Source organism: Artibeus jamaicensis, unplaced genomic scaffold (genome assembly GCF_021234435.1).
Source record: "Artibeus jamaicensis isolate MK-2021 breed Jamaican fruit bat unplaced genomic scaffold, CSHL_Jam_final contig_1803, whole genome shotgun sequence".
In the NCBI taxonomy this organism is placed as follows: Eukaryota; Metazoa; Chordata; class Mammalia; order Chiroptera; family Phyllostomidae; genus Artibeus; species Artibeus jamaicensis.
In genome coordinates, this window is record NW_026521356.1 from 2,943,705 (window position 1) to 2,963,910 (window position 20,206).

Genomic DNA, 20,206 nt, shown 5'->3' on the forward strand with positions numbered 1-20,206 from the left:
ATGGAACTCTTTCCTAATCTTATTACAAGCTTCTCCACCTCCCTAAATAGAGGATACTAGACATAATTTAAACTTTTTAAATAGCTGAAAGTCTATATAATTTGAATAACTGAATTTAAAAATGGAAATGGACCTTGAAATTAACTTTAAATTTTAAATCAAACAACCCTTTTGATGTTTAATTCCTGTTACATTATTCATAGATGGTAATCCAGCCTCAAATTGAATACTCCCAAGGATTCAGCACATTCCATTTCCTGTCTTCTCCTTATAACCATCAATCTCTCTGGTCTTCCTTCTTCCTTCTAAGACCATACAGTGCAACTTAAATTTCACATTAAATCCCATCAAATAGTTGAAAACACCATGTCATCCCTATACCCCCTTTTTCTCTCCAGGTCAAACTTCTCCATGTACTTTCCTTTAATAACATTGTTCATATCCTTGGTCTATACTTCTCTGAATTGATCATTCTTAATGACTAACATAAGTTCTTTATATATTATGTATACAAACTCTTTATTATATATTCTGATAATATGTTCTCTCAGAAGGTCACTTATCTTTTAACTTTGTTTATGGTAGTTTTTGTCATGTGGAAGTTACTAATTTTTCTTTTTTATGTAGCCAAATCAATCATTTTTTTCTTTCATGCCTTCTGGGTTTTATATCTTACTTAAGATATTACTGTAGTTTTATGTTATCTTTTACTTCCTTTACAATTTTTGTTTCGTTTTCCACATTACTATATTTTTAATTTTTTAAAATTTGTACTGAGGATTTTTTTAAATTTATTTTAGAGAGAAAGAGAGAAATATCAATGCAAGAGAAACATCACTGGTTGCCTCCTGCACGTGCCCCAGGCAGGAACTGAACCTGCCTCCTTCTGGTGAACAGGACAGCACCCAACTAGCCGAGCCACCTGGCCAGAGCTTCACATTCCTTTTCTTTAAGATTGGCTTCTCTCACACATGTTTTTGAGATTCATGTTGTTTTATGTTCTCTTTTTTTAGTTTTAGCTTTCAGATTTATGTCTATGATGCACCTTGAATAAATTTTGTGTATGACAAGAGGTCAAGGTTTATTTTTCATGTAATATTTTTTAAAGATCTCTCCCATTTTCTACATTGATTCTGCTTAACTGGATATAATTTGCTGCAATCACCCAAGTTGATTTGCTTGTTTCAAGTGGTTAAATCTCTTATGTCAAACATTTTCTTTTCCTTGTTCATTTTTGTGAGTGAAAATCTACACTGATTGATCATAATAATTGGAGAGGGTCTCCTTGGCCATTGTGTAGGAGCGGGCTTGATTTCCATAGTGGTTTACAACTCTCCCTTCCTCCTGTGGCAGAGCAGTGGCTTCAGGAGTTCTCTGGTGCATAGTTATGCACATCAATTACCTAGTGACACCTAGAAGCAAATTCAGTGGCCAGAACTCCAGGCCTTGGTGGAGTTTCCAAAGCCCTTCAATTTTTCCACTCCAACCACGCCTCCTTCCTTCCAGCATAGTTCTTTGAGAAGTAATACTGAAAATCCTTTTCTCTAATACTTGCTTGGTCAAGATTTTTCTCCCCCCATCCTCATTTAACTGAACACTTTCTTTTTCTAGGTCCATTGTCCCGTGCTCATGAACCAGAGATCTGTAAGCTGGCTCCTAGAGTCCTTTCAGGGCAATTACATGATTTTTTAGAGCAATTACATGATTTTTTCTTTCTTTTTTTAATATATTTTATTAATTATGCCATTACAGTTGTTCTATTTCCCCCTTCATTCCCCTCCACCCTGCACACCCCCTCGCCCACCATTCCCCCCATTTCGTTTATATCCATGTGTCACAAGTTCTTTAGATTCTATTATTTCCCCTACTATTCTTGCCCTCCCCCTATCTATTTTCTACCTACTATCTATGCTACTTATTTTCTGTACCTTCTCCCCCTTCTCCTCCTCCCACTCCCCTGTTGCTAACCCTCCATGTGATCTTCATTTCTATGGTTCGCTCCTGATCTAGCTGTCCTCTTAGTTTGCTTTTGTTTTAGGTGTGGTTCTTAATAACTGTGAATTTGCTGTCCTTTCACTGTTCATCTTTTTTATCTTCTTTTTCTTAAGTAAGTCCCTTTAACATTTCATATAATAAGGGCTTGGTGATGATGAACTCCTTGAATTTGATCTTATCTGAGAAGCACCTTATCTGCCCTTCCATTCTAAATGAAAGTTTTGCTGGATAGAGCAATCTTGGTTGTAGGTCTTTGGTTTTCATGACTTGGAATACCTCTTTCCAGCCCCTTCTTGCCTGTAAGGTCTCTTTTGAGAAATCTGCTGACAGTCTGATGGGGACTCCTTTGTAGGTGACTGTCCCCTTATGTCTTGCTGCTTCTAGGATTCTCTCCTTCATTTTAATCTTGGCTAATGTAATGATGATGTGCCTTGGTGTGTTCCTTCTTGGGTCCAACTTCTCTGGGACTCTCTGAGCTTGCTGGATTTCCTGGAAATCTATTTCCTTTGCCAGATTGGGGAAGTTCTCCTTTATTATTTGTTCAAATCAGTTTTCCACTGGTGGCTGTTCCTCTTCCCCTTCTGGTACCCCTATAATTTGGATGTTGAAACGTTTAAAGATGTCCTGAAGGTTCCTAAGCCTCTCATTTTTTTGAATTCTTATTTCTTCATATTTTTCTGTTTGGTCATGTTTTTTCCTCCTTCTGGTCCACTCCTTTGATTTGAGTCCCAGTTTCCTTTCCATTACTATTGGTTTCCTGTGTATTTCCATTCATTTCAATTAGTTTAGCCTTCATATGTTCCTCTAATTTGTGACTAAAATCACCAGTTCTGTGAGCATCCTGATCACCAGTGTTTTGAACTGTGCATCTGAAAGTTTGGCTATTTCTTCATTGCTTAGATTTATTGGCTCAGGGGCTTTGAGTTCTTCTTGAGCCATGTTTTGATCTGGTATGAGGAGCAGAACCTTAGTTGTTCACCAGGGCGGGGCCACCCAGGTTGCTGGTTTGTGATGCTGTATATGGGGGCGGGGTCAGAGAATGACAATGGTGGTTCCCTCTGCCACTTCCTGCCACTGGGGTCTTCGCGGTCTGTCTCACTGCTAGCTCCTTGACTGGTTTATCTGCGCACGAATGTGTGACCGTGATCAGCCCTCAGTGGGCCCACCGCCTTGTGCTCTCAGTGGGTCCACCCACTTCTCCACACCTGGGATCCACCCACAGCTGCTGGCCCATCTGGGTCGTGGGCCCGGGTTGGTCTGGTGGATCTTCCTGCCCACCCCGCTCTTCTGCTGGCTCTGCCCCTCTTACCAGTTTGGCTGAGGGGTTCGTTGTTGTCAGACTTCCGTGTAGTTCAATTTTCTGTGGTTTGGCTGTGTTTTCGTTGCTAAAACTTTGTTGTTTTTAAACTTGGTTGTGCAAGAAGGTGCAGTGCTTCCACCTACGCCTCCATCTTGGCAAAAGTCCTAATTACATGATTTTTAATAGTGTTTATAATATATAAGTTGGCATCTCTCAGAATGTTGACATATATCCCATTCATAACATTGCTTTTGTTACTGCCAGAGAATGTATGTGGCCAGAGTAGTACTGACATAAATAAGCTTAGTTTGGACCTCTTTGTCAACACAGGCAATTCCATGGATAAACCAAGAATATTTAGTGCCCAGTCTCTTCATTGTGTTCTCTTCCTCTCTACCTTCTGAAGAGTATAAACAATATACTCCTAATTCTTCATTATTTCATTCTTAACCCATGTTGTTATAGTTTCCTCCTTAATGTGAAAAATATATTAAAATTGACATTCAGTGGTCCACAGAGAACAATGAATTTTGCACTGGAGTCAAGAATAGGCTGGGTTTCACAACAGAATCTGGAAGACTCCCCTTCCCTTAACTTTTAGGGATAAACTGCAGTGACTATACCACAGATGTAACTGCGACTCATACCTGATGAAATTACTTGAATCATCTCACCTGTTCAATCTGTTTGTACCACACCATCAGCACGTCCTCCAGCTGACGAACAGTTTCTGAATTGCTAGCTGCAACTGTCACATCTTCAAAGGCATGCAGTTTAGAAAAATCAATGTTGTCTATCTTCTTTAACTTCACTGTTCCCTCAATACTTATTCTAGCACCTACAAGGAAAAAAATATTGAGAAGAGGTGTTTAATGTCAATGTATAAATGTCACTGTGTGGTTTCAAACTGTAATTATTAAAATGTAAGAGACCTAATACTTTATAGAAATATTATATAATTCTAATTAATAATTAGACTGACTTGATGGTTTCTTAATAAAATTGTGCTTTAATAATATGAAATAATATAATTATATTCTTAAGAGTTTATAATAATGTATATGTGTTTAAATATGGTAAAAATTTTCACAAATAATGTAGGAAGAGAATCCTTCTGCTACAATGAAAAATAAAAATGAGAACTTATTTACTCCTGCAAAAATCCCTGAAAAAAAAAGGTGCTGATGATCCGATATCTTATCTCTAGCTCTGTAATTACTTTAATATCTTCTTTTAAAGTGGATTTTTTCCCTAATGTTTATTTTTAATAACACAGTCAATTTTCTCATTTTTAGTAAACATGAAATTTTATACTTACCATCTAAAAATGAAAGGTATCTGTTGATGGTTTCAGTGAAAATATGTTTTTCAGATTCTCCTTGTTTAGACTGGTTTAAAGCACCCCAATTATTTGTTGCAAGAATAGCTGGTAGAAATATCTTTGCCAGCATATTCCTAATCCCAATTAGGAGGCCTTGCGAGGCATCCAGAACAGTAAATAGCACTTCCTGAAAGAAAAGCATTCAAATGTTGATAGGCTGATCCCATTACAGAACTGAGAATCATAACCTATTTCGTATTACAATAACCATGGACAATGCATTTTATAAATTATTAGAAAAACTTACGTGGTTGTGAATATTAGAGTTCTAAAATCAACAATTATATTCTGCCCCCATTTTAACCATTCACATGTTTGGTGCTTTTATTTCTGCAGAGGGAAGGAGGTATATCCTGGAGCCTAGAGCATGTGAGTGAAATGAAACTGAGCCTCCGGCATAAAGTTCTCAGCTGAAAGTTGCCCACTCTCCAAAAAGGAAATCAGAATAACTGTGTCAGTCCAGGAAAGAAACAGTGAAACTAGCCCTCCGCCAGGAATTCTGCAAAGAAAGAACACTGGCCAAAGGGCACAACTTTGTTAAGATGAGCAAGTTTTGAGGATCTACTGTACAGCATAGTGATTATAGTTAACCAGTCCATATTATATACTTGAAACCTGCTAAGAGAATAGATCTTAAGTATCATCACACACACAAAAAAGAAACAGTAAACAGGTATTGGTAATGTTACAATGGTAATCATTTCTCAATATGTAAGTGCATTAAATCAACTCACACATCTTAAACTTATACAATCTTATATACAATCTACTATATCTCAATAAAGCTAGAAAAATATTTATCTCTTTTAGAAAAGGTAAACATACCTCATGAATAGTTTTAATATTGATAGCAGTATCATTTTGACAGCGAACAAAAAATATACACAGTCCTTTCAGTTTCTCCGGGGCTGCACTGTCTATATACAGTCTCATCATTTTTGCCCCTTTGGTCACTCCAGCAATAGTCCGACCACATTCTGAAAACAAAAGCCAAGAATTTAGCACATGATCACAGACTCGATCAATTGTGATAAATTGCCCTTCATCTTACAGTGTCACTACTTGCTTCACTTTATTGTAAAAAGTTTTGATATGATTGTGGAATAAATGTTTTGTCTACACAAAGATGTCAATATTGGAATTCTTTAACTGTGGCCTCCTATGGTTCCTTTCCCTGAGCTCTGAACATCTGTTCCTCTGAGCCAGGCCTCAGACAGGGCCTTTACACAAACTGTCCTTCTATCCAACTCCCGATATTTTGCCTACCTAATTCCAACTTATCGCTCAGATCTTGGCTGAAAACCATGTCTCTGAGAAGCCTCAGTGACTCTCCTGAGACAATTCAGCTATTTATTAAATATATGCATAGCACCCAATTTCTTACATTTATATTAATTCTTTCCTTGAACTAATTTCAATGAAAACTAATAATTTAATTATAAACCTTTCGTTAACTTAAAAAACTATTAATAATATAATTCTGTTAGATGGTTGGTTGGAATATTAGCATGCAAAATCAAAGCTTTCCTATTTACAACAACAGCCAATTTAAAAGATGACATATAAAATATTTAATTCCCCATCACAAAACCACAAAAATGTTTTATATGCCTTGTCTTCTTTCCTTTGGGTTTGGGGGACTCCTCCCATCCTGTGATTCTGAAGGACACCAGTCTCAAAGCCCTGCAGTGGTGGGTACCTAAAAATCAGACTAGACTCTCTAAAAGAATGTAAATCTTGACGCCCTGGCTAGGTACCTCAGTTGGTTAAAGCATCATCCCAATATGCCAAGGTTACAGGTTCAATCCTCGGTCAGGGCATATACAAGAAGCAACCAATGCGTGCACAAGTAGAATGACAAATCAATCTTTCTGTCTCTCTCATCAGTAAAATAATAAACAAACAAATAAGAAAGAATGTAAATCTTAAAGAGACACACACAGAGATAAAAGAGGATTTAAGAGATGTCAATCTGGTGATGAACCTCTCCCCTGCCCCAGCAAAAAAAAAACAAAAACAAAAACAAAAAAAACCTGCCCTAAAATCCATGGAAATGCTCTATTTCTGCCCTTTCCAAGGCCTGATGGTTCAACTAATTCTAAAATGTGTGGACTACCCAAACATTTTTTTCTTACCTAAGCCACAGGCTATTTCTGTTGCTTACAGCCAAAGAACACTGACACAACGTAAGACCTTAAATGCTCATTCACGGAGGCTGGCACAAGAGCTACCTATAACCTAAATATTCTCCCTTCCCCTTTTCCTTGATAAGAGAACCTGACTTTGTCCCATTAAGCAATGTGCACACTCCCTGGAAGAATGCCTTCTCAGCCTCCCTAGCCCCTAAGGAACCATGTGACACAGTTCTGGTCAATAAGACATAGACGACTTCAGCTTTCCAAATAAAAGAGGAGAGGTGTGACTAGTGAAGCCCTTTCACACAAGTGCCTTGAACCTGGATGTGATGCCTAGAGTTTCATGGGGCAAACATGAATATAGAGTCAACATGCTAAAAATGGCAGGATAAAGGGAATCTGTTTTCTGAGGCACTGCTAAGCATTTGAACCACTGCTAGCCACTGTCTATCTTGTTACAAGAGAAAAACAGACCCCATATTTGTTTAAGACACTATTAGGATTTCTCTGACTTACAGCTGAACATATTCCTGGCTGACAGATTGATCATTAGGGGAATGGTTCATAAAAATCACAATGCAACTATACTATGGAACACTGTACAACATTTTTTAAACACAGAAAATGTCAAGTGCAAAAAACGAGTCAAAAATAAAATATATTGCCCTGGATAATGTGACTCAGTGGATTGAGTGCTGGCCTGCGAACCAAAGGGTCACCAGTTTGATTCCCAAGCAGAGGACATGCCTGGCTTTTGGGCCAAGTGCCTGGTAGGAGGCACTCAGGAGGCAACCACACATGGATGTTTCACTTCCTCTCTCTCTTCCTCCCTTCCCCTCTCTCAAAATAAATAAAATCTTTTTTTAAAAAAGAATAAGATATATTACATGGTCACAGTTTTAAAATGATAATTAGCATTTATATGTTACTGCATGTAAGAAAACATGCATATAAGAAAGACATATAGAGGAATATTTACCTCTACGTGTGGTCAATAAATGTATTACTTTGTAGATAGCAAGAATAATGATTAATGTAAGTCTATCCTTTCTTCTGACAATTCTTCTCCTGAGAATTCTTCCTAAAAAGTCTTCCTAATCCACATAGAATTAGCTTCAGTGATTTTCAGTGAGGCATTGTTTATAGAAGCAAAAAGTTATAAACAACCTAATTCTAATGATAGGCAATAAGTTTTGAAAATAATAATTACCTTATCCAAAGAAATTCAATGCACCTATTTAAAATTTAATTGTAAAAATATATCTAAGGGCACAGAGAAGAGAATATTATCAAATGTTAAAAGCTGCCACTGAGTAATATATATAGTTGGATCCCATTTTGTTATATATATGTTTTATATATATATATACATATATATAATACCTACATATTACAAAATGGGATCCAACTCTACATGTTATATATCCAAGTCTACATATCTACATATATATACATATACTCTCTCTACAAAGACATCTCTCTGTGTGTCTGTTTCCTTTCTTCTTTATTTATTTATTTGTTAATAGAGGGTATCCATCAAGGAGTTTCAAGTGAGTGGGAAGGTGGGTGATTTTTATTTTTCTTCTAATGGTAGATATCTTCTTTTAAATATTTTTCAGCTACTGTTTTAAATTTTAATAAGTTATGAAAACATGGACCATACAATAATACCCCAGCATAAGAACTGGGAGAAACAGAACATCAACAGAGCAGACGTAGTCACTATATTTTGTTGGTGAAGAAAGACACATACATTCGACAGTTAAATGAAAATAGAAGAACATAATCAGATGCTGTATTTTACGATGCAGACTTTAAATGACACAGAAGTCTAGAGAATAGGGATGGGTGTGGTTTGGAACATTCTGGGAGGACTCTATAGAAGAGAGTGCATCAGGTCATCTGGAGGAGGTACAGGATTTGGGTCGCTGGATAGAAGGAAGGCATTCTGAGGGAATCAGGAAGGCAGAGGAAAGTGCACAGAAATGACTCTGGTATGAACAGAAAGCAATGAAGGAACCAGCTTACAGGGAGCAGAAGGCTCGTTTCTGGAAGAACAAGAAATCAAACTACACAGATACTGTGTGTCCAGGTTACTCTGGGCCTTAGTGGATAAATGAAGAGTTGGACCCAATCCTCTAACTAACAGCATAAGAAAAGATTTGCTTGGCAGGAATGACGAGTGTGAACTTCAGAAGGGAAATCTGGTACTGTTTTCAGTCTGGAATACTAGGGCAGGCATGAAATACGGGCCCAGCCTCAAGGCAGCAGTGGAGGAAAGTGAGAAAGGACCAACAGGAAGGAGACACCAAAGGTAAAATCCACAGGGTTTGGAAGGTAAGTCTGAAACCAAAATAATGGCTGTGCACCAGTTACTAAGGCAAATGTTTAACAACTTGGTCAAGTGTTAACTTTTTTAGGAATAATGTGAACAGTAGGCAGAGCCAGATAGTCCACCGCGCAGCTGTAGCAGACACAGGTGTGACCCGGGACCACAGGAGCAGCTGCTGAGCTGGAGGATAATTTTGTAACTACTTCCAGTCATCTGAAAACATGTGTGCAAAATGACTCCACCTGTTTCAGGGAAAATCCAATTAAATTCTAGTAAAAATGTGTATTCCCCAAGAGAGGTCAATGATTTCTGTAAGGATGTTTTCTCCTTAAATCATTAAGGCAGCATCTGAAATATATATTTGGATTGAAAATGCATTGTTTTGAAGATGTAAGCTTCTAGTAAATTTTCTTTATATGATTTTCCCTGTTTAAGAGAACAGACATGCTCTTTAACATTTATTAACTAACAGGTGGCACACTGCCCTAGTAAAACATCCTTACCAATGCCCGGTACATCTCCTTCCTGGTACAAAAATTTCAATGTCTTAGAGCCATCTTTCATTAAAAAATAAGAAAATGGTTCCAGCTGTTAAATAAAAGAAAAAATTATGATCAATAAAATGACTAGGGAGCTATAATAAAATGAACCAAGCCCTGCGCAAAGGCATTTTACATCCTTTATTCCTCATCATTTTCTAGATTAAAAAATGAGGCTCAAAAGGTTTATTCTAGATACACACTGACAGGCACATCAAAGGCAGGATTAGAATCTGAATGAATTTAACTCCAAAATTACTGTGGAATGTAGGGTAAATTCTATTTCTGAACCTACATTAACAAGCTACATGTATAAGTGGGTGGCCACTTACCTGACCCTTCTGATAAAATCTTACAGGAATAAATAGGTGAGACCAACTCTAGGTAACTGTACAGAATTTTTGTTAGAAGAAACTATTCTTAAAAGCTGGCTTGAGGAATAGAAAACTTGCCTGATTAACCATTTTGTTTGACCAATTATTTGAGTAACTGTTTTTAACAATTGTAATGTGACCCATATTGTAGCCAAACTAACATAAAAACGATTATAATGAGTCTTCTTATTTATAAGCATGAAGTTCTTATTTAATTATGAGTCAGCATAATTCTTTAGTAGGTAGAAAACTAAGTATGTCATTTGAACAAAAACCCTCACACATCATTTGGGAAATACAGTTACTAAACCCACTAATTTCATACATCGTAGCCCTTGGGCAGTGGGCTTCTCTTCACTTACCACACATGGGAAAGATCCCGGGTCTGGCAAAGCTTCTCCGCCTAGGACAATGGTTCTCAAACTTGAATGTGCCTCAGAGAAGTACCTAGGGAGCTTTTAGAAAATGCAGAACGCTGGGCCTGAGGATTTGCATTTCTAAAAGGTTCCAGGTGATGCTGAAGCTGCTGGTCCTGGGACCGAGTTTGGGAACCACTGCCTAGGAAAGGAAATGGAGCCACAGCAATGTGCCAGATTCTAGCCCTTAATTTTCTACTCTTCCATCTCACACATAAACTTGACTCTTGCACAATTATTTCAGGTTGTAACCTGATAGATACAGAAGCTGTCAGCACAGCTATTCTTGCCCAGTTCCATAAATACTTTCTTGCTATGTCTGACTTTTATGACCCATCGGCTTTGAAAGCATACGAATTCTCAAAAGTAAAGCACTTGACTGTGATTTAAGAAAAAGAGAGACATCACAACATAAAATGCAATGAATTATTTTTTAAACACATTGTACTCCTGAGATCAACAGAGTGAATGTTGTCAAGGGCCTAGATTATGACTGTGGATTAGGCAAAGTCACTCATTACATGTAACATGTAGTTGTGAGCTTTACATGAACATTACATGAGCTTCACAACTAAACACTAGGTAAGGTGGCATATCGTGCCCCTCTTGCAGAAGAGCTAAAAAAGAATTGGAGTAAAGGATCAAAGGCATGAGCACAGTGCAGAGCCCAGAACTGGACACCAGCCCAGCACTTCCAGATCTGTGCTCTTTCCACAGAACCATGTTGTTGCCACACTGACTTTGGAAAACACTGTCATGTAAGGCAGGAAAGCATCATCTGTGACTATCTTGAGCACTGCTAACAGGGTAGATATCTCTGTACTGGTAAAGGTCCTGGCAAGAAAAGCGTCCCTACAAAGGAGTTTTCAAAGAAACTTTATAATAAAGAGGCTACTTCTAAGGTCAGAGCAGGATCAGAGAAAACTATGGCACTAGCAACGATATAACAGGACCAGCAAGGAAGGAAAGGAAAACCAGTGCCACCACAAGGCCTGAAAGGGTGGGCATGGGGAGAACGGTATAGCTGAAAGTAGGCTGAGAACTGGAGCTGGGGGAGAGGAACTGCTCAGAAGGAGCTGTAGTTATGGGAGAACACGATCACAGCCAGTAACAAGGCCAAGTGGGGAGGATCAGACTTCCCTTCTGCTCTCCGGTCTCCCACTGCTGTCTCCCAGTGGCTGAGCCACATGGAAGTCACAGAGCAAAGGGGCCCAAGTGATGGATTCCAGAGAGGTCAACCTTCCAGGCCACAGAAAAGGGTGGAGCAGAGTGGAGAATGGATCTCAGGGCAAACAAAATAACTACCATACCTTCTGCTGTCCACTGCTTTCTTGTGCCTTTAATAAGCTGCTTCCACTCTGGACTGCACACTTGTCCTCACATAAATAGAAAACTTTTTCATATACAGTTTTCTAAATCACCACACCAACCCACTATACCCTTTGTTCCTTGTTCCATTTTCTTACTCACCTGTGCACCAATCTTGATGCCAATTTACTGTATGTCCTTGCCACAAAATAAGCACTCTAATCCCTCCAGATTTTGACATTGATTTTCCTCACATCTTCCCTCCACTGTGGCTTTGCACTTCACAAACTAAGGAAATACCTTTCCTTGCTTGATTCTTCCCTTAAGACCTAGATATCCCATTCTTTGCAGCCTAAGTAGTGTCTGGGGATGGCCTTAGTGGAAGAATAAAACCACACAGACCCAGAGTCTGAGACATACCCCAGAAATGACAAACGGAAGGGTTTGTAGACACATGGAACCCCCACTTTCTGGCTAGCATGCTAGCCAGTGAGAAAGACTTCCTCCAAGTACAGAACACAAGTCTGGAAAGCCAGGTAACAAATTCTTAAAGGTGAGATCACCAGCTCTGCAGGCACCCATCTCCCTGACTTAGTCCTAGCAGCTGTCCTCCCCTGAAGGCACTGGCTAAGCCCAATGTCTATGCCTAAACATGTTACTGAGTTGCTGGGACTCCGACTGTAGGGTAATCCAAATTTGTGGCCTAGCCATTTTTAGGTGAAACAAGGTTGTTCACCCACCTGGTTTCCTCCCTTACCAAGCACAAGAATGGCCCTTGGGACAGTCCTGATGCTTGGGCCTACTAAAGCAATTGGCCTAAAATATCTTTTTAGAAATTGGCCTTTTCTTCATCTCATAGTGATCTGCTCAGGGATGTGTACAGGTTGTTTTGCACCACTTTCTTCTACTTTAAGAATGGGCAGGCACAAGGCAGAGTTGCCCAAGGAGCCTAAATAATCTGTAGGGAAGGGAAGCCAGGAGAGTATTAAAATAGGCAAAACAAACAGAAACAACTTGACAATAACAAAAAGAATCCTCTTGCTATATGAGTGGAATCATCCACAGCGAAAACAGGTTACAGAATTTGGGGGTCCAGTGAAAAATGAAAATGCAGGACTGCTTGTTAAAAAATTAAGAATTTCAAGATGGTGACAGCAGATCACTAAACCAAGTGATGGGCCCCTCACCACAAGGCCCTATTTAACTACCCAGGCTGCATGCCCATGAAGCCATCCTTGACCACACCTCTCCTTTCCCGCAGGGAACGTTGGTGAACTAGTTAACCATACTCTGCCTTCCAGTTGTTTGCTGCGGCACCTCTTGTTTTGTGTGTATCTCCACACATTTTTCTAGCCTTCACCATTGAAATACTTTAAAGGTATTAGGTCCCTGCATCAACATCTCTCATCTCATATACCATACTAAGGGAGCTGGAAAATAAGTAATCCCACTCATACCATCAGGGAACTGCTGATTATAAAGTTTTACAATGGTCCTGGAAGAAATAAAGGGCATATAACTTTCCAGAACTTGACAATACACTGCATCAAGCAAGGGAGAAGCTCTTTTAGGAACCAGTCAACAAAATTGTGGCTCCTAGAGCAAGCTAATGAGTTTTTCCCAAGTTTACAGGTCCCCGTGAAAGTGGGGTATAGGGATCCTGATGATGACAACCTTATCACAATATCACCACCCACCCAACTCTCTCACCAGTGCACTCAGTGGGATAAGCCACTCACCACCAACCATGTACCTGCTCACTGGTCTTATTAGGGCTCCAGTCCATTCCACTTCCTGTCAATAAAAAGCTCAAGCAGCTTTTTATTAGTAGCAGTTAATTTAATTATTAAAAGCAATTCTATTGCAAATCAATTTAGAATCCAAACTACCAGAAAGGAAGCTATAATACTGCTTCTGAGAGCTGCTAGAAAAATCACAGCTTATATCATGTAATTATAATTAGGGTGGCCATATAAATTCATCATCCTAAGCTGGGACCCACTTATGAGTAAAAGGAAGGAAAGTTAATAATTACAGGAGGAAAGTAAACATAATCCAGGACTGTCCCTAGCATGTTAAATATTGATTGAGCATATTGATAGCTATGACTGTCTGGTTAAAATGTATGGTAATTGCCTTGTTGTTTTCTACTGTATTCATTCAATAGTCACTGTTCCCTAACTCATATTTATGCAGTTTGTTTTTCTGTCCAAATGATATGCATATATAGTTCATATAATCTGTTCTTTTAAAATATTACTCTACTTATGCTTGACTATCCCTCTAACTTCTTTTTTTTTTATCCTCATCAGAGGACATTTTTTCATTGCTTTTAGTGAGAGAGAGAAACATCATGTGGGAGACATCAATTGTCTACCTCTCACATGCACCCCAGGACTGAACCTAACACCTGCATGTGTGTCCTCATGTGGAATTAAACCCTTTCAGTCTAAGGGTAGATGCTCCAACCAACTGAGCCACACAGGCCAGGACTCCCTCTACCCTCTAAAGTCATTCTGAGCTAGAATTTTAACCAAATTCTGTTGCTAACTCTTCTTTCTCCTTCCTTCTCAACAGTAGGCCTAACTAGAAATATCATTCAACTGGTTTTAATTCTATAAAATAAAGTTTCCCTAGTCGGTAAAATCCAACCTTCTCTTTCTAAATGTTTTGTTGTTCATGACCATGACTCCAGTTTCTTAAATCAATCGCTTCTCAAAGAGAAATTTTAAAAATCATGATAAGACAAACTTACAGATGGGCAATCCAAAATTAACTCTTCGACAGTTGCTAAGTCCAGGCCAAGGTTTTCTGATAGAATTTCAAATATATATTTGTATAAAGGGTCAATCTTCAGTTTTCGGTTTTCCCTCGCATCTCTGAATCTTGCCTAAAGAATAGAAACCACGTGAAAAGCTGTGACTATAAAGAAAAACAAAATATTTTATTTGAAATAAATGTGACATATAAGAAAAATATTATTATAAGCAAAACCTGCTTCTCTTTTAAAGTTTCCTGTAGATTGGGAAGGCCACTCATACTTCGGAGATATCTGGATGACCTACGGGAAGACTGAGAAAGTGCTTCGGAAACCATCGACTGAACCATTCGGGGTGCAGGCCTAGGTCGAACTCTAGGTTCATCGTCGTCTGGAAGGATTATTCTTTCATCAGAAGAAAGGAGATTCAAAATATCACTTGCAGAAGGAGGACGACTTTTTTCGGAAAGATCGACAGCATCCTCCCCAGAGCCTGCCTCTCCTGCAGAGGCTTCCTCTCCAGGGACCCCTTCCGGTAGAACCTGCTCGGTCCCGGCGGAAGAAGGAGGAGCCTCTTCACCCTGAGGGGGCGGGGCGCGGCCACTGGGATCCTGCGGAGCTTGGTCTTCTGAACCTGGAGGGGCTGCTGCTGGCGCAGAGGGAGGTTCCTCTTCTTCAGGACGGGCTGGGCCATCTTGCCCTGTGCTCATGCTAACCTCTCTTTTCTCCTGCAGAGCACCTTACACTACAAAACCTAGAATTATAAAATGTTTTCTTTTAAAAATGTACAGTAAATTGAGTGCTGTATGTCCATTTATTCCTCCCCTTGAAGCTAGACGAGTAACAAAATCGTCTAATTCTCCCTTACTATGTATGTTACCTAGAGAAGCTAAATTTACAAGACTAGAGAAATGGTTTCTTTTTCAATCACAGTTTATATTCGACATTATTTTGTATTAGTTTCAGGTGTACAGCAAGATTTTTTAAGGGTATAGCGCGTGCACACACAAACACCCCTAGGGGCCTTTCAACCTCTAAACGGACCTCCTGATTATGATGCGACCCAAGGGGACCACTGCTCCACACATCCCATCCCCGTCCCAGCAGTCACAGTGACCACTGCCACTGCTGCGAAGGCACCTCAGCGCTGGACAAAGATTGAGAGCAGCTGCATTAGAGGGCTGACTGGTGATGACCATGGGGATACTGACTCACTCATCGAAGAAACCAAGCCAAGCACTACGGTGGACTGAAATGTTCCTTGCTGAAAGGACTACTGTGACACAACATAATTCACCAATCAGACGCTCAACTACCCAACCATACATCTTTATGAGCATAACCAAGAGCCCAGCAGAAGCATAAAACATTCTCTTAGCAGCCAAAACATCTCAAGCATAACATCCATGCTAAAATGTAATGATGGTTATCTATTGAACCAATGGTACCATATAAAGCAGACATCCAACCTACTCGTACAAAAAACTAGTTATATAGGAGCGTGGAAGTTATGTGAGCATATAACCAGGAAAATTAGGAGACACCAGTGGAATGGGATGAAATGACAGTTACAGAAAAAATTTTATTGCAGGACAATAATGAAGCCTCCATCAAAATAAACAAGTTTTCGAAATATGGCTAAGATCCAGAAACTAGAATAGAAGTAAATACTTGAAGAACAAACCAATAAATTTAAAAGAATACAGCTCCAAAAAGAGGCTCTCTTCTTCTTCTTCAGAGAAAAAGGCTTTCTAGTGAGAAATTCTGAGGACACGGATGCGGACTTGGCCTGAGGAAGACAGCGTTGCCTATAGAGGGTCACCAGCAGCCCTCTGTGAGGCAAAGAGCCAGCCTGTAACCTGCACCACATGACTGCTTTCTTCAGACTTTTCAAAAAAAAAAAAAACCCACATAAATAACCAAGTTGTTTTCTCTGATATCCAAAATTGGCCTATTCACAACAGAAATAGCCAAACTGACCTATCTTCCAGATGCCAGCTAACCAGTTTATATACCCATCATCAAGCTGTGCAAACAAGAAACACTGTTTCCAAATCGTCTGCAGCCATTTTTTTCTCATCCCTCTCTTCTGTCTCTTTTATAAATCCTGGCTTTTTACCTTGTTCCTTGGTCACAATCTAATGTCAATCTTCTTTACATGTGAGTAAATTTGCTTGAAAAATAACTAATTAAACATCTCAGTTATTATTGGACACAACAGCAATCTAAAATACACAGGAGTTGTGTGTGCATTAAATTCTTACACTTGAAATTGGCCCAGAGGAGTTGGTCATGCTAGCTATAATAACTCATGAACAAGTATCATACCCATTACTGAAGTCGTATCAACTGCTTGTCACTCTGCTCAAATTTATGCTTTTGACTTCTGCAAAACAATTCACTTTGCTTATTAAGAAAATTGTGGCCTCTCTCAGAGGATATTGATAGCTATGACTGTCTGGTTTCTGAAACCAACACAAAATTTAACTTCAGTATAATGGTAAAATACATGTACTGATTGACTAGAGAATGTATCTGTAGGCAACCAGTATTCATTCCAGAGCTACACCATTATTTAAGCTGTTATAGAGCCACCTTTATTTAAGCCATCAAGGAAGGGTTAAAGATGAATAACAATATTTTGTGAAAGAAATCAGGGAAGCATGCAATACATCTTAATGAGCTTTTCATCTAAAAATGGCTACTCTTTCTTAAGTGTCGGCACAGATGAAATCTTTAGAAAATGTTGTTGTCCAACACACTTCATTCCCTGAGGGTTCCAGATGAGATTCATGGCACAATTTCAGAACCAGAAAAATATCTTAGAAATCACAAGTTTAACTGTCCCTTTTTAATGATAATGAAACTAAAATCTAGAAAAGTTTCAGTTCTTACCCAAGTACACAGCCAAGAATCATCTTTCTAAACTTCAGATCATATCATAACGCTGCCCTACTTGAAGTCCTCCTCTGGGTGCCAAATATAAACTCTTGTGTTGTCCAGGGCTTTCCAGACTCAGTTCAAATTTCTCTCCAATTTTTTTCTTTTAATCCTCACCCGAGGATATTTTTTTAATTGATTTTAGAGAGAGGGGAAGGGAGAGAGAAACATCAAGGTAAGAGACCCCGCCCCACCCCACACACAACTGTACTGGGGATCAAACCTGCCACCTAGGTACCTGTCCTGACCAGGAATTGAACCCATACTCTTTTCGTGTGTGGGACAACACTTCAACCAACTAAGCCACCCAACCGGACTCAAATAACTTGTATTGCCTTTGCCCCAGGTGCTGCCTGCAGTCCCAGCAGCTCCAGCAGTTTCTGAAACAAATAATGTTTTCTTATCACTAGGCATTGGTAAGGAGTCTAATGAGAAAGGCAAATGCACAAACAGTTATAGTTTCATCACAGCCAGCTGAAGTGTGTAAAAGAATCTGTAGTATTAGAGGAGAAAGTGCGGGGGAAAAATCTCTCAAAGATTATCTGTCATTTAAGATAATATACACTTGAGTTCCACGGACTAGACTCTGGAAGTAATAATAATTGTTAACAATTAAATGGCAGGTTCTGTACATAGTGAAATATACTACTGTGCTCGATAAATATATGTATACATATTAATATTCAATATATTTAATATTCAACATAAAAATTTACATACTATATATGTTAGCATTTTTTTCTAACACAAATAAACCTAACTTATTTCAGTCTTTCAAAATTTATGGACTACTACGATGATGGGTTTCATTTCTTTTAAAAATTAACAATCAGGAAAAAATTTCCTACTTCCAGTCAAGGTGGAAGTGTAGCTCAACACAGCTCATCTCCTTGCACAATCACATCAAAATTACAACCAAACTATAGAACAACCATCCCTCAGAACCATTAGAAATCAGGACGAATGAATGTCCAACAACTATGGAATTAAAGAAACCACATCCATCCAGACTGTTAGGAGGGACAAAGAAATGGGATGGGATGGTCCCACATTCACATGTGGTCATAAAAAATTGGGAGGGATATCTCAGGAGCAAGGAGTCCCAGTCCCATACCAGGCCACTCAACCCAAGGTTCCAGTGCCAGGAGGTTAAGTCCTCATAACGTCTGGCTGCAAAAAACAGGTGGGATTCAGTCCCAGCTGGGGACTTTCAGTGGAAGAAGCTTCCTGAGTCCCAAGCAATTCTGAAACTGGAAAAGACTGACATTCGTGCTGCTTGTCACATACCAAAGTCAATAAACAGAGACAGGAATTAGACCTTTATGGGTGCTCTATTCAGATGGCAATTTATTAAGTGCATTAATCACTTAAACTTGTCAACTACAACTACAGGTAAAATCATTAACTCTTGAGTTCCCCTATCAGTATGAGTAGCTATTACATGCCTAGGGAATGGGAGTCACTACTGGAGACAGAAAACAAGACTCTTGTCCTCAAGATTTACAATCTTATTAAGATAATGTAATCTTCATGCATAAATCAAGAGTGTAAAATTGTGAGTTCTCCTGGAAAAGGAATCTAGAGAAGAAAAAAAAAACAGTGTGGACAAAACAGACAAAAAGGATTTCATGAAGGATTTGGACTTAATTGACCTTGAAGGGTAAGTAGAACTCAGTAAGAAGAGGAAAGAAATCTAGACAGAAAAGTAAAGAGGTAAACGCCTTAAAAAGCCATGAAGAAGTCAAAAAGGGAAGAAAAACCTTAGAATTATGCTTAGAATTAGTGGATGAAAAAATGGGCCAGATACTAAATTTGACAAGCTCAGAGGAGGCCTGCATGGTGGCCTGGCAAACTCAGAGACCCAAAGCAACCATATAGGATGATCTGCAATTAAAACTTCCTAACTAAAAGCAAGCCATGGTAGGCAGTCATGTCCTAGGCAAGCATCTTGCAAGCATCTTCCTTGACAAAGGTCAATTTTTACTTCAACTGAGCCTATTGCCTTTTTGCATCTATAGCAAACCTTTGCAATGTCAGGGTAATTTCCATTTTCCAGGCCCCTCATGGCACAACCTCCACAAAACCCCTCATTGTTATTGCTGTCATGTTAATTGTTAACTATCCTACATGTACCAATGTAAAAGAAGTATGTGTCTATTCATTTCATTTTTTTATCCCATCCCAGAGATTCCCCTTCACCCCACTTTGCTTTCTCAGGCCTCCCTAACCAATGAATTTCATACAACCCTTTTATCGAAAGGGTTTAATCGAAAATCCCTTTCGATTTGATGTATAAAATAAATAGTAAAACTGCCATTTTCCAAAGTATCTCCTCAATGCTTTGAATTGTTGTCAGTTTGGCTCAAATTAACTCATAAAAATTCTTACAGGTTTGGATGTTTCTGATGTAAGCAACCATATCATATATATTTTTCCAAAAGACCACATATAGTGGTCTTTCCAAAAGACCACTGATTTTGAATGAAAATTCAAAAATAAAATAGTTAAATAGTTAAATAAAATAGTTAAATAATAAATAATAAAATGGGTTTTTATATATGCACAGATTTTTAATATGAACGTGGTAGTGAATAGGCTAGTTCTACTTAGTACATTTTTCCCCAGCAATCCTAGGGTGTTTTTGAAAATCTCATAATCAAGAATTGATCAAGTTTATAATAAAATACACTGAAAAAGGTCACTGTGAGTTACTATGGTCATACAGTAA

General features: G+C 38.8%; 1 protein-coding gene across 1 annotated transcript in view; it reads right to left on the minus strand.

The window, feature by feature from the left end:
- Nucleotides 1-9,731, minus strand: part of DNAH8 (dynein axonemal heavy chain 8) — a 313,373-nt gene extending 303,642 nt beyond the window's left edge. The window contains exons 1-4 of the mRNA XM_053671408.1: nucleotides 9,647-9,731; nucleotides 5,502-5,653; nucleotides 4,614-4,803; nucleotides 3,970-4,133 (exon numbers count right to left, since the gene is read on the minus strand). Of these exons, the coding sequence (XP_053527383.1) occupies nucleotides 3,970-4,133; nucleotides 4,614-4,803; nucleotides 5,502-5,653; nucleotides 9,647-9,707 (567 nt within the window). The 5' untranslated portion in view covers nucleotides 9,708-9,731. The remainder of the gene's footprint in view (nucleotides 1-3,969; nucleotides 4,134-4,613; nucleotides 4,804-5,501; nucleotides 5,654-9,646) is intronic.
- Between the last annotated feature and the right edge of the window lie 10,475 nt (nucleotides 9,732-20,206).